Source organism: Lutra lutra, chromosome 1 (assembly GCF_902655055.1).
Source record: "Lutra lutra chromosome 1, mLutLut1.2, whole genome shotgun sequence".
Lineage (NCBI taxonomy): Eukaryota > Metazoa > Chordata > Mammalia > Carnivora > Mustelidae > Lutra > Lutra lutra.
The window spans coordinates 218333627-218348172 of NC_062278.1; the positions used below are offsets into that span (position 1 = coordinate 218333627).

At 55.1% G+C, this 14546-nt stretch overlaps 1 protein-coding gene across 2 annotated transcripts in view; it reads right to left on the reverse strand.

Moving 5' to 3' along the window:
* MYO1F (myosin IF) overlaps positions 1–14045 on the reverse strand; it is a 32808-nt gene extending 18763 nt beyond the window's left edge. For both annotated transcript variants that reach the window (XM_047705221.1, XM_047705212.1), the window contains exons 1-12: positions 13895–14045; positions 6056–6193; positions 5513–5602; positions 5336–5430; positions 4841–4928; positions 4636–4725; positions 2609–2740; positions 2322–2453; positions 1980–2112; positions 1594–1790; positions 1032–1112; positions 823–909 (exon numbers count right to left, since the gene is read on the reverse strand). In XM_047705221.1, coding sequence (XP_047561177.1) covers positions 823–909; positions 1032–1112; positions 1594–1790; positions 1980–2112; positions 2322–2453; positions 2609–2740; positions 4636–4725; positions 4841–4928; positions 5336–5430; positions 5513–5602; positions 6056–6193; positions 13895–13897 — 1266 coding nt within the window. In that variant the 5' untranslated portion in view covers positions 13898–14045. The remainder of the gene's footprint in view (positions 1–822; positions 910–1031; positions 1113–1593; positions 1791–1979; positions 2113–2321; positions 2454–2608; positions 2741–4635; positions 4726–4840; positions 4929–5335; positions 5431–5512; positions 5603–6055; positions 6194–13894) is intronic.
* Between the last annotated feature and the right edge of the window lie 501 nt (positions 14046–14546).

A 14546-nucleotide genomic window follows, 5' to 3' on the forward strand; every position in this document is an offset into this window, starting at 1 on the left:
GCCTGCTCATCAATACACCCTATTCTGGCCGTAAAAAAAAAAAAAAAAAAAAAAAAAAATATATATATATATATATATATATATATATTTTTTTTTTTTTTTTTTTTTTTTTTTACTTTTAAAGATTCATTTATTGGGATGCCTGGATAGCTCAGTTGGTTAAGCATCTGCCTTTGGCTCAGGTCATGGTCCCAGGGTTCTGGATGAGTCCTGGCATTGGGCTCCTTGCTCAGTGGGGAGCCTGCTTCCCCCTCTGCCTACTGCAGAGGGAAAGGCGGAGGGAGAGACAGAGAGAATCCCAAGCAAATGCCCGATGTGGAGCTCGATCCTAGGATGCTGAGATCCTGACCCGAGCTGAGATCAGGAGTTGGATGCTTAACCGTCTGAGCCACCCAGGCGCTCACCTCCCTATTTTTTTTTTTTTTTTAATGTGTCTCCCACTTCCTCACTCTTCTCCTGATATTTGTACTGAATCCTTGCCTCAGGCTCTGTTTTTGCGGAATGGGTTGGATGAAAACAGCAGGAATTTTCATTCCTCTCTTGCATGGCAGTCTCCCCAGCACTGTGAACAGTGCCTGGCAAACAGCAGGTGCTCAATAAAAAATCATTGGTGGAATGACCAAGGAGGCTGTGCCCCAGCCCTTGTCAAAGCTTTAGCAGCAGGGAACTGCTTCCATAGGAAATTTCCTGATGGGGCCTGGACAGGTCAGCAGAGAGAGGTGAGGATGGGAGCCTGGGTGGGGGTTTCCCTGGGGACTCAGCAGACTTCCTGGTCCTGCCCCCACCTCCAGTGTCCCTGGGCTCCTGGCTCCCCCTGCCCACCTGCTCAGCTTTCAGGGTGAGTTCGATAAAGATTTGCTGCAGCTTCTCGTTGACAAAGTTGATGCAGAACTGCTCAAAGCCGTTTTTCTGTCAAGGGAGGCCAAGGGTGCCGCCATCAGTGGGCTGATGTTGGAGGCTCCTGGGGTCACGGGGCCACCCCAGGAGGCTCAGGGAGGCACCTGTTGCAGGGTGGGGAGCAGAGGCCGTACCTGGAAGATCTCAAAGCCATAGATGTCGAGCACACCGATACTGTACTCCTCCTGGGGCTTCTGCATAGCACGGTTGATAGCCTGCAGTGTGGACAGGGACGGTGGGTGAGCGCCAGCTTGTCCCACTCTGTGTGTGCTCTTAACCATATTCCCAGGCTGTGTCCTCTGATGCCAGCTTCTTCCTGCTTTCTCCAGCTCTCTGCCCCCCTGCCCCCAGTCACCCGTATGAGAATCCCAGGTGTTAGAACATCTGGGTTCCTACCTCAGGAGCTCGCTTGGCCTCTTAACCATTCTGCACCTCTATATTCCCATCTTTAAATGGGGGTAATGATGGCGACTACTCTGTAGGGCTTTATAAAGCTTTAAACTGACGCATGTAGAAACATTTAGAACAGTAGTTGGTGAAGGCCAAGTGTTCTGTAATGTTGGCTTCTACAATATTGCCATCATGCTTGACCTTGACATGTCCCATGCCTGCCTTCCCCACCTGGCTGGTCCAAGCCCAGGGCACTCTGGGGCAGGGCCTCTCCCACTCTCTGGCCCTGGCCCCGGCCCCTCTCACCTCCACAAGAAAGTCAAAGAGACGGGCATAGAGCCCCTTGGCCAGGGCGTCGCGGGTGTAGGCTGCCTGCTCCACATTGAGGGTCACGTCAATGGACTCGCTGCGTCCACCCCAGCGGCTGTCCATCTTACGGCTGGTGAGCTTCTCCTGCAGCCGCCTGCTGTCGATGCCCAGCAGGTAGGCGGGAAAGGCCAGCACTGCCAGGGTTGGGGAGAAAGAGGGCGGCCGGTTAGGCTCTGGGGCCCCCTGTGGTGCTTCCATCCCTCCCCTTTGTGCCCAGTGACGGAGATACTGTCCTCATGGGTGCTTACCCTCCTGGGGCCCCACTAGGAGGAAGCAGTTTGGACACACCCGTCCACCCCGCCGTCCCCAGCACCCACACTCACGGTCCACACTCTCTACCCGGGCGTAATTCCCATCTTCACAGAAGCTGATGTTTCCCAAGTGCAAGATTCCCGCCACCAGCTGCAGGACCAGCTGCTGGACGTTGGGCGGGATCCCGATGACCTGCATGGCATTCTGCAGGCACAACAGGGGCAGAACCTGTACCACGGATCGCCACCTCCATCCTGCCCTCCTGAGTTAGGTTCTGGGACTGCAGCACGGACGCAGGGAGTCAGGACACCTGGAGCCCTGTCTTGCCTATTTCATCCACTTGCTGTGTGACCCGAGGCAAGTTCCCGCCCCTCTCTGGGCCTTGGCTTTCTAGAGTAGGGATCACGGCTCACCAAAGTCTCATTGAAGTCGCTCCGGTCATCGGTGCCATCCACCTTGTAGGTGTCCGATTGGAGGTAGTAATAGTAGTCGGGGGTCATGAGCCCCAGGTTTTGTCGCTGCTCCTGGGAGGCTCCTTCCAGCAGCTGCAGGCCGAGCAATGCTCATGCATCTGGCGTTGGACTGGGGTCGCCCTTGTGATCCCCCAGTCCTCACTGTCTTAGCCTCCTGGACCCTGACCCTCCCACCGTCTCCCCTTGGCTCTCCCTCAGCCCCAGCCTCACGGCCCCTTTCCTTGCACCTGATAGTAGATATGGAAGTTCCTCTCGTTTTCGTTCTGCATGACCACACGGGATTTCTCCAGCAGGAAGTTGGAGATCTTGCCCCCGTCCGGCTCCCCGCCACGACTGAACTGGATCTCAAAGTACTTGCCCTGAAGCCGAGAGAGCCGGGTGAGGCGCCCAGGGTCCCCGGGGGTGCAGTGGTGGGGGGATTGAGGATGGGTCTTAGGAGCCGGGCCTCTTTCCCTGTCTTGCCCACATGACCCCAACTCTTCTTTATTGACCACTTTCCTGGTCCTTTGACCACAACACAGAGACCTCCGTGTCTCTGCAGGCTGCTGCTGGTTTTAGTGATCCTGGATGTCTCTCACAGGTTGTTCCTAAGCCCAGAGCGAGAGCCCCACAAGTCCCTTCTTTGGTCTCTGACAATATCTGGGTTCTACTCTGGCTAGAGGTGGGAGGGCAGAGAAGCCCCCTTACTTGTTCCTTTTTGCCACTGTAATGCAATGACAATACACATTACATCATCCCACTACACAGACACCTGTAATACAAGACCTACACTCAGTCTCTGGTATAATAAAATAGTATGAAACATTATGTTTTGGAGGTTCATCCACGTTTTTGTGTGTATATCAGTAGTTTGAAAACTACTGTGTGAATCCATTTATATAAAGTTCTAGAACAGCTGAAACTAATCGATGGTGGAAAAAAAAAAGAAAAGATCCAGAGGAGTGCTTGCTTCTGGGGTGAGGTGGGATTAGAGATTGACTTAAAAGGGAGGGAACTTTCTGGAGAGAGGGTGATGTTCTGTGTATTGATAGGGCTTTGGTAGCACAGATGCATTTTCCCAAACTCAGTGAATTGTTCACTTGAGATTTACGTGTTTTGCTATATGCAAATTTTACTTTAAAAGAAATGAAAGAGCAATGAAAATTTATATTGGATTTTAATTAAGGATCCACATGCCAAGGTGATGGTGAGGTGGAAAGTAAGGTGTCTGCAATTTACTCTCTAGTGCATCAGAAAAAAGATGGGTAGGGGTGCCTGCTGGCTCAGTTGGTGGAACATGTGACTCTTAAATCTCAGGGTTGTGAGTTCAAGCCCCACAGTGGGTGTGGAGCTTACTAAAAAAAAAAAATGAACAGATGGAGATATGATAAAGCAAGTAGGGCAAAATTTTAATGATAGACTCTCAGAGATGGGCAGCAGGTGTTCACTATGCCATTCTCCCAATTTTTTTGTGTTTTAATTATTTTTTTTAAAGTAGGCTCCACATCCAGTATGGAGCCCAAGAAAGGGCCCAGACTCATGAATCTGAAATCAAGAGTCGGTTGCCCAACTGACTGAGCCTTCCAGGTGCCCCATTACATTTTTAAGAATAACATTTTGAGGAAAATACTTAAAATATAATTACATGATCAATATGTTAGAAATAAAAATATAATTAATAATATTTAGGGGAATAAAACATCTTATTGGTGTATGGAATTTATTAAATCATTTCATATGTAGGTACCATACTGGAATTACTGAGGTCTGCGAGATGGGTATTAACATCATCCCTATTTTATGGATAAGAAAACAGGAGCCTCAGGAGGTTCAAGCTGCTGAAACTTTTTTTTTTGGTCCAAGCTACAAATCTAAATAGTGACAGAATCAGACTGTAAATCCAGATCTGGTGACCTATTCTGTCTTCCATTAGGCTCAGCACTAACACCTGACACAAAGAAGGAGCCCAAGAACAATTTGTTGAAGAAAATGAATGAGAGAATAAATTGGGTACTGAACTGTGAACAGGAACGGATGTAGCATGGTTCCAGCCAGGAAAATATTTAAGAATGTTACACAGATAAGTCAAGGCTTCTACAGATCAACTGATGGGGGAATCTTTTTCAGAAGGACCATAAGCAGGAAGTGAGTCTCCCATGAGCAGGAAGTGAGTCTCCCACGAAGGAGCAGGGAGTTCCTATGCTATTGGGAACACAGGTGTTTGTGTGTTTGTGTGTTTGTGTGTTTGTGTGTGTGTGGGGGGCTGCAGACTCACAAAGCGGCTGGAATTGTTGTTGCGCACAGTCTTGGCATTGCCGAAGGCCTCCAGCAGTGGGTTTGATTGCAGGATGATATCCTTCACATGCTGGGGGGGCAGAGGCAGGTGGAGGTGGGAAGAGGTCAGGGCGAGGTAGGTGGTTGTGGGGGTTAATTACTATGCTGCTGGGGGGACCCACCCCATCCTTCTGTTCTCCCCTCACCTGGACCTTCTCGCCCCCGCCAGACACCTTGGAGATGTAGCCCATGATGTATTTGGCTGCCACGGTCTTCCCAGCTCCACTCTCTCCACTGGGGGTGAATGAAGGAAAGAATGATCAGCAGCCAGCAGGGAGGGAGGGTTGGGGGGAGGGTCAGCACCCTTTCTAGTGCCTGATCATTCATTCATTCATTCATTCATCCTTCCTTCCTTCTTTTCTTCATTCACTACCATACCAGGTTCTAGGGAAACAATAGTGAGCAAGACAGACAAAGATCCCTGCCATCTCCGACTGGACATTTGGAATGGACAGATGGACGATAATAGAATGGATGAATAAATATATCATGGGTCAGGGGTTAACAAGGAAAGTAAAGCAGGGCCAGGGGCAGAGAGGGACAGTAAGGCACTGTTTGGGTCAGAAACTCTGAGCAAAGCTCCCTAGGCTGGTGAGGCTGTTGCGGGGCCTGGGCAGGGGGGTGTGGGGCCCTCTCCATACCTGATGATAACACACTGGTTCTCACAGTCAATGAGCATGTTGCGATACATGTTGTCCGTGAGGGCGTAGATGTGTGGAGGATTCTCGTACTGAGCCTGGTGGGGAAGGTCAGCTCTTAGCACAGGGCTGGAGGCTGGGGGTCCTGGGGCCATGCCTCCCACCTGGCCCCGGTCTTACTGCGCCTTGGTAGAGGTCGATCTCGCGGTCAGTGAAGTAAGGCATCTGCTTGAAGGGGTTTACGGAGATGAGCACGGAGCCAATGTAGGTCTGGGGTGCCGTTAAGGGCTGTGCGGTGTTCTGGCTGGCTTTGTTCCTCATGGGCCCCTGTCTCCTAAATCCTAATCCCCCGGGACCTCCAGGGCCCCATTGCTCAGAGCAAGAGATGGAGATGCTCAGATGTGCTGGGGAAAACACAGGGCTGGGTCCAGAAAGGAGAGATGGTATGTACTGTGGCTGAGCTACCCAGGACAGAGGGAGCAGGGAGGACCCCAGCCACCCCAGAGCAGAGCCCTGCTGTCCCTCCATCTATCCCCTCCTCCCAGCTGGTGTTCTCACTGCCCATCCCTCCCTCTGCTCATTTGTTCAGTCCTCTGTCTCTCCCTTCCGCGCTGCAGTCCCTCCCCCGCCCTTCCCTGCGTTCATCCACGTGCTGTCCCTCCCTCTACTGGTCGGTCATACTCCCGTCCCTGTCTCCATCACTCTGCCCACGGCCCGGGGTACAAAGATGTAGTCGTCCATGAAGCGTTTGCGCAGGTTGCCCACGATGGCATCCTCAGTGATCTGGGGCAGCAACACCATGTCATCCACGCCACTCTGCTTCACGTTGTGGCTCTGCCAGTGGAAGCGCTCCTTGCTGCCCTGGGGTGGGGGTGGCCAGGTGGGAGTAAGCCACTTTGGGGGGGTGGGGCTGGGCTGATGCCTCAGCACCCCCAGCCTGGCTCACCTCCCTGCCTTCTGATTCTGCCTCCCCTCAGCCACCTGCCAGCCTCCTTCTCTGATATGGGGGCACCAGGAGAGGTAGGCGCGCTGGAGTCTGGGCTCCCTGCCCCAGAGGAGGGGGCTCTGTCCTCCCAACCCTCCACCTAGTGTCCCACTGTCATGCAGGAGACCGTGATGCTAGGCCCAGGGGGACAGAGTGTGCCTGGGGCTCTGGTGGCTGTGGGAGGGGAGAAGGGGGTCAGGGGGAGGCTAGTTTGGGGGTGGACTCACCCTTCTTCTCACTTCTCCTTTGGGCTCTGTGCCCCCCACTTCTCCAGCCCCCTCTCCCTGCCCAGGCTCTTGCTGCGTCCCTGATTTCTCTATGGCATTTGACCTGCCACCCACCTTTCCACCTCTTGGTGGCCTCCTTCCTCCTCCTCTCTTCCTCCCTCATGGTCATGCATCCTAGCCTGTCCTGGCTGTGACCTCTGTCCTCTGTGCTGTTACTCCGCTCCTCTGCCCCCGCCACTTTCCCTTCTCATTTCTCCCTCGGTTTTTTTTTTTTTTTTTTTTTTTTTCTTTTAAATTGGGTTAGACTTTCCTTAGGCCCCTGGGAGAAGACTCAGACACAGGCTCCTCCCCCAAAAGACTCCTCCTCCAGGAAGCCTGCCTGGAATGTTTTCTCTTTTCAGCCTTACTTTTCAGCTCATCCAGTGCCTCGGACACTTAAACAGACTGGCTGCCTCAAGTGCTCTCAGTTCAGTGTACTCCTGCCATGGAGGAATCTGAGGCCCCGAGTCTGCCTGGCAGGCATGCTCGTGCCTACATACAATGTGCCTCCTCCGGGAAGCCCGTCATTCTCAGACCTGGAGCTCTTGGAGGGCAGGGACTGGGACTGAGTCCTTTCTCAGCTCTAGAAGGGATGACCTGATGGATGGATGAGGAACAGGGGCAAAGAAAGAAACCCAGCTTCGGGGGACACACCCAGAGCAAAGGATGCTGGGAATCAGAGGCAAGTCCTGAGAGCTGACCAGCGTCTGCCACGCAGATTCCAGGGATGGTGAACTGGGCAGAGAGGACGCAGGCAGGCATGGGGCAGGAGGGGCAGCGTGGGACAGAGGCAGGAGGCGAGGCCAGTCTTTCCTGGGGTCCCTGGGCAATTCCAGAGCGGGGTTCATTGAGGAATGCCTGCAGACATTAAATGAGGCCAGTTTTTGGTGGGGCATAGCTCTGGCTTCCAATCTAGGTGGCGTGATCCAACACAGCTCTGAGCCTCAGTGGTCTCATCTGTACAATGGGAGAAGCAGCCTCCCTTTCCGGGGTTAATGGGAAGGAGTAAACTGCTCTGGGGCGCAAACTTCAAAATGGAGTGAGGGTCCTGCGCCCCTCTCCAGCCCAGGGAGTTGTGAGGATGGGCCCCGGGTGGAGCGGCCCTGGATAGAATTAGCATTCACTGAGTGCCTACAACATGCTCAGAGCCGGGGGACCAGGGGTGAAGGTCGTATCACCAGCAGTCCTTACAGCAGCTCAGAGACATCTAGGGACAGAAGCGGAGGCCCCAGAAGGGCTTGACACTTGACTACGGACCCAGCTCGGTTGTCTCTGAGGGTGTGGGATTTGTGTCTGACAGCCAAGGCCAGGCTCTTCCGTCCACACCCGCAAGTGGCTGGGACCCACGGGGTGTTTGGGCTGGGACTTGAAAGCCAAGAAGGGCTTCGGTCGAGAGCTGGGAGAAGAGGCGCGCCAGGCAGTATGGAGGTACAGAAGCAGGAGCCGAGAGCAGACGAGGAGGAGGAGCGTGTGGTGGGGGGTAGGGCTCAGCCCCCCTCAAAGTGCTTCCAGCCTGAGCTGTCACAGGCAGTTTTTTCATGTGGCAAATCTGGTCTCGTCGCTCTGGGGATGAGAAGCTGTCTGTGGCTTCCTGTCACGTTTCCACCCATCCATTCCACCAAAGATTTTTCCCGTGTGCTGCTAACTTCGGCCCCCAGGGAGACACTCTCTCAGTCCCTGCCCCAGGCACCCCCGTGCTTTGCCGGTGCTCAGGTCTCAGCTCGGAACACCCTGCCTGCCTGGTCCCTGCCAGTCCAGCCTTCGCAGTTGGCTCAGGTGACACTTCCTGTAGGAAGTCCTCCCCTCCCCGGGCCAGATGGAGGTTTCCTCTGGACCCCTGCAGCCCCCGGGGCCCTGCACCGCAGCCCTGTCCATGTGCTGGGCACCCTGTTCGTTCGCTGCGTCTTTGGTGTGCGAGGTCCCGAGAGCAGGGGGTCAGGCAGGGCCCAGCTGCACATTTGAATGACCAAGTGGGAAAGTGGGATGGCCCGTGAATGAATGGAGGGGAGGTCAACCTGGGCCAGGTCCCTAAGGACCTTGAATGTTGAGCAAAGGAACTCAGGCTTGACTGTCAGCAGCTTGGGAAATTCTCAGCGGGGCTCCTGGGGACACTCTAAGAATTGTGGCAGCGTTTTCGGTTGTCTGGGGATGGGGACTGGCTGGCATTTCAAGCGGGCTTCAGGTGCCAGATTGGTCCATAAATTATCACCCTGACTGCAACCCCCACTCCACCCCACCAGCTGCTTATGTAAGTGACAAAACTGTTTATAATCGCTGGAACCTAAGATCAAATTCTATTTTAGGTCTATACAGAAAAACAGTGTGTTTTGCACGGCTGACACCTACTCCATGTTCCAGACTACCCAAGAGAGTTTTTAGTGTTACTAAGATTGTACTGAGACTCGTTCGGCATTTTGGAAGCTCACACTGCTCATGGTAGTAGCATGGCTGATGCCTCTGTCACTTGGCATCAGCCCCCTGAGATGCTCCCGTGTCCCGGCGTGAGCATCTGGGCACTCCGGTGGGCGTTCGTGGGCCACTGGCCTGAGCACTTTCATCTTTATGTGCCTATTTTCTTCCAAGTGACTTTCTCCTCCGCATTACAGGAGATCGCATTATTTTTGAAACAATGGGAGTTGGTGTGTTTCACCGTCTGTGAATTTCAGTTTGGGGGTTCCAGGGGGCCTGCCAAGGGGTCTGTTACAAGAAGGGGGTGCTGGGTGGGATGCACCAAGAACCCCAGGGTGCAGTGGGAAGGGCACTGGGGAGGGCAAAGCTGTGGGAGCAGCACGGGGCAGGGGTTGGAGAGGATGTCCAAGATAGAGGCTGAGCAGGGCATCAGCTGGGAGGTTGGAGGCAGCCAGAAGCCATGAGACCCGGAGATCACAGGGGCCAATTGGGAGAAGCAGGGAACCATCGACTGGATCCCTGAGCTACTGAAGGTGTCCAGCTCCCCGGAGGCTCAGAGGGACCCCCGGAGAGAGCCCTGGCGACCTCATCCAGAAGTCAGTTTGGGAGGTCAGGAGGTGTAGACAGGGAGGGAGGATGGCTTTCAGACGGTCTAGCTGACAAGGGGAAGAGGGAAAGATGCTGTGGGGAGAGGAGGGTTCAGGGAGCAGGTTTCCTGTTCTTAAGATGGGGAGACCAGAGCGTGTTGGTGAGAAGAGTGATACCCTTCATGGACTGGTGTCATTCAGGGGCTGCAGGCGGGGTCTGCTCTTTCTCTGAGTCAACAGCGGGTGGGGAAGTGGGGGCTGACGATGGGGGGGGGACAGGAAGTGGATCCTCTCTCTGAAGACCTCTGAGGCGTGGGGCTTCCCGTGGTAACTATGGTAACCAACACCCGTCATAACAATAGGTAACAGCCCACTGGCAGGGACTGTGTGCCACACTGCGGTCTCCGTTCTGCAACTGATCTCATTTATCATGCTGAGATCAGTACTGTGACTAGGTCCACTTTGTGGAAGAGAACACTACAGCACAGAGAGGTTCTTTGTCCTCTCCAAGGTCGCACAGCAGGAAGGGAGGACCTGGGAGAGGATGGTAGAGACTGTCGCCCTTAGCCCTGTCCAGGTCAGAGGGGGCTGGGGTTGGTGCTTCAGATCAGACGAAGGTCGGGCAGAGACAAGATTGGTCTGTCTAGAGTTTCCCCTGTGGGTCAGTCCAGTCTCTACGCTCCTGGGCCCGTCAAGCTGGGCCAAAGCTCAAGGCCACTTCCTTTCTCTGAGGTCAGAGGTCCCAAAGCTGGCTGCGTCTGGCTGGTTCTCTTGGCCCCAAGGACTTGGTTCCTCTTCTTGTCCCTTTCTTCTTCCCCCAGCCAGCTGAGTGGCCCTCTGCCCCTTGCTGCCCCCACCATTCTGTCTCTCTGTGTCCTGCCAGCGGGGGACCTGGAACCTCCAGATCCAGTCCTAGCCCCTTGTGAGGACAAAAACCATGCGTTGTTTGTGGTAGAGAGAGAGAGGGTGTTGCTCAAGGGAGTACAGAGTATGGAAGGACAGTCAAGAATTTTGGCATGGGACCAGCTGGGTGTGAGGCTCGGCTTGACAGTTGATTGACTCTGTGATCTTGGGGAGGCCGCCTCACTTCTCTAAGCCTCTTTTTTCCCATCTGTAAAATGGATTCCATAATAAACCTCCTCCACTCGTTCTCTGAGAGGAATCAGGGAGCCTGTGTGGAGAGGAGGTGAACTGGAAGCCTCAGGAAATGGCAGCTGGTGGCCCCAAGAGCATTTAGTGGAGGTGATCGGTGACAGAAGATATAGGAGCTGGCGGATGGATGGTTGTTGAGGGAGTGAAGGACTGAATGAGGTACCATGGGGATGAGACTGCCGTCTCCTGTCCTGTATCACAAGTACCCATCTCCCTGTGACTCCCAAGTCTCCTAGATCAAGTTGAGGCTGAATTTCTGAGTCCCTTTCTTAGGGGCGGGGGTGCAATGAAGATGTTGTGGTCACAGTTGACCACAAGCCAAGTATGACTCAACCTGATGGGGTTCTTGTGAAAGAGAGTCAGGGCTAGAGTGGGAGGTGGGAGGTAGCTTCTAACTTTGGCTCTTTAGAGAGACCACCCGCCCCCAGTCTAAGGCAGAAGGCAGGGGGAGGGGAGCTTCCTGTTTCTTTGGGGGTAGAGATTCCAGATCCAAATGAGGCTGGAGGGATGGGCAGCCTGGGGCATGTGGGGGTCAGCACCCCCAAGCCCCCATGGCCCCTCATCTTGTAGGGAGGATCGGGCGGTTGCAGGTCAAGGTGGCTGATGAAAGCGCCACCTTAGGAGTCACTGAGTTGACATCCTCCGCCACTTTGGGGCTTGACAGCAGCTCACTGACCCTCCCTGGAAGGGAAGTTATTTCCTCATCTGGAAACAGTGATGGCTATTTCCTCATCGGGAAAATGGGGACACTGAGGGCTATAGGCCTCACGGGGCAGCTAGCCGTGCAGGTCCAACAAGGTCAGGCTTGGGAAGTGGAAACGGGAGCCATCCTCACCACACCCAGCAGCAGTAGCCTTAAACTGGCTGGTCCCACGGACTCAGCATGCAAGGCCAGGGGAGGGGCTGGAAGCGGGAGCTTTTGCAATTTGCCCTAGCTGCTCTGGCCTCCCTGCTCCTGGGTGCTGATGAGAAGAGCCCCAGACTGGAGAGAACAACGAAACAGCCACTTCCTTCCTCGTTGGGGTCCCGCGAGCTGTGGTCACAAGCAGGGAGTAGATGTGAAGCGGCCCTGGCAGCTGCTGCTGGGGCTGGCCCCCAGCTCCTGTCCCCCAGCCCCCAACCCGGTGTGTCCATGCAGCCTTGGTCCTGTCCTCCCCCATCTCAGTGGGGTTCCGGGGCCGCACCCTGCATCCCTGTACTGTGCAAACAGCATCCTTGCCTCCAAAGGCTCTTGAGGTCCCCCCTCTCTTGGGGGAAGAGCTCTCAGTTTTGGCCTGACTGGAGAGGACAGGTGGGGACCCCTGTCCTTCTAGAGTTCGCCCCAACTCTCTCTCTTGGCCAACAGCCTTCTCTGTCCATCCCCACGGCTGCTGGCTGCGGACCAAGCAGCCACATCAAAGGTCTCCCTGCTTTTTTGGTCTGTCGTTTACAAACGGTCACCCTTAACCTCACTCCCCGCCCCCACCAACCGCCATCGTTCTGCGGATCCACCCTGACAATGACCCACTACCCACCGCAAACATTCCACACTAGCTGGCACCGAAAGCAGCCATCACCACCACCAGCACACCCACAAGAAACACGGTCACCGCCAGCAGCACCAACAGCCCAAGAACCATCGTTCAGTGGTGACCGAGAATGAGTCACCTCTGCCCAGCGCCATCGATAACTCCAGCAATGAATGAGCATCACCCACAGTGATGGTGACTGTAGCGGGGCTCTGTAAAGCACTTTAGGAACATTGTTCCATTGAATCTTCCCACGCTCTTCCTGGCACTCGTCGTCATCCCTCCAGGAAGCAAGGATTAGCCTCGTGGATGGGGTCTGCTCTTTTTTGCCCCCTCCGTGGTCCTCTTGGGGGAGTATCCCCTCCTACAGCCCATCAGCTGAGCAAAACATTGACTAAGCAGTTCACATGGCTTCCTTGGGAGGGGCTGCTTTTTTTTTTTCAAGTAACAAATCATTTCCTGTGTTCTTTTGATCCAAGTCTACCCATCTGAGCTCCTGAGCACCTCTGGCTTGGCTCCTTTGAAGAATTCCCATCCCAAGCCCTGAGCTCTAGCGGATGGTCTGCTTTGTGAGTTACCCAGCGAGGTCCTTGGCCAGCGATGCCCAGGGTGTCCTGGGCTTTCCGAAGTCAGGAGAGGTTCTCTTTCAGACTAACCCGATCCCTGCCTCTTGGTCTAGCCCCTGCCTCCTCCACCTTGGCCAGCTGCCTGCTGCAACTGCCGGGAGCATTGCGATTGTCACCACTGGCTCTGTGACTGTCCCAGCCACATGCTGTCCTTGACAGACTGACGAAAAATGAAAGCTGAAGTGGCTTGCAGATGCATGGAGAGGTGAGTGCAAATTTTTGAGCCCGCCTGGGCTCTCTCTTAATGTGGGTGTCATGATGCTTCTGGGTCTAGACCCATGACAGTGACAGTCTCCTGACCCCTTTCACCGTAATCATCATCAGATCTCAGCCTCGCCCGGGGGGGTGACACCTTTGGCCACAGAGTATCCCTTGCCATACTTGCTCGGGAGGGTACCAGTGGCCGTGCTGGGTCTCACCGTCCCCTCTTGCTGTGATTGCTACGACCAGACCACCCCTACACAGGCATGATGTCACGACACGATCGCTGCCCCCCATGGCCCATTCGACCCAGCCTCTGCTCCCAGCTGTGGACTCAGAGCGGCAGAACCCACAGGCTCTCTGAAGTTCTGAGAGTTTCTCCGAACACCTTCTACATCTCAGCTGACTTCCAAATATGACATATGTGGGAACCGAGGCCCAGAGAGGGGAAGTGACTTGCCCAAGGCCACACGGGAGGATGAGGGACCCAGCTGGGCTGGAAACTGGTTCCTGAAACCCTGAGAAAGGGGTCTGTCCTTGTCCCCGCAGATACCGTGTGATCCTGCACAGTCATTCTCTGTCCTTCAGTCCCTGCTCCATCCTTGGTCCCCCATCATCATTCCCGCATCCTGGCGCTGCCAGATGTGAGCTTGGTCCCTGCTGAAGGGTGCTGGGGGTACCTGAAGCTGTAGTGAGGGGCCCCCATGGGTCCTCTGGGACCCTCCCCAAGGCCCCACCTTCTGGTTGGTGGTGTCCAGGGCACCCCAACCTTGGGCTGGCGCCCCACCCCCACTCTTACACTGCAGGGCCCGCCCTTGAAGGACTTACCATGGTGGGGGGGGGGTCCTGTCAGGCCCCTGGGGAGGGACTGGATGGGTCGTGGCGGGGTAGAGGCTCAGAGTGCTCCGGGGGGCGGCTCGGGCATGGCCCTGGTCCTGCTCCTGCACCAGACTCCCAGCCCTAGTTCCTCTTAGAACAGCCCCCGTCCCACTTCCTTTAGCGGGAGGGGCCACTGCTACAAGGGGGGAAGCTGGGCCAGGGGCGGGGAGAGGGCGCTGGCTGTTTGGGGCTCTGAGCCTGCCTGAAGGGAGAGGTCGAGGACTGATGGCAGCAGCTGCCAGGCCCCGGAAAGGCCCTTTCTCCAACTGCCTGGACAGGGGCTGCTGCAGACAGCACCCAGGTCAGGCGGCTGCGGGGAAGCATTTGGGTTGCTCAGGTCTCTTCAAAACCACTTCAGATGTGCGTCTCCTCAGGCGTCCCTAAGCAAACCCCCTCTTCCAGAGCTGCCTCTGCCATCTGCCGGTCTTTTCCCTAGAAAAGCCAGTGGGGAGCCACGTGGGTCTGTCATGGGAGGCAGGTGGGGGGGGGGGACACATCACGAGTGGAAGTTCCCAGGAAGCAGGGGAAGCTGTTACCTCCCAGACATGGGGTGTCAGCTCGGGATTTAATGCCCCCCAGCTCTGCACTTCCGGGACCCCAC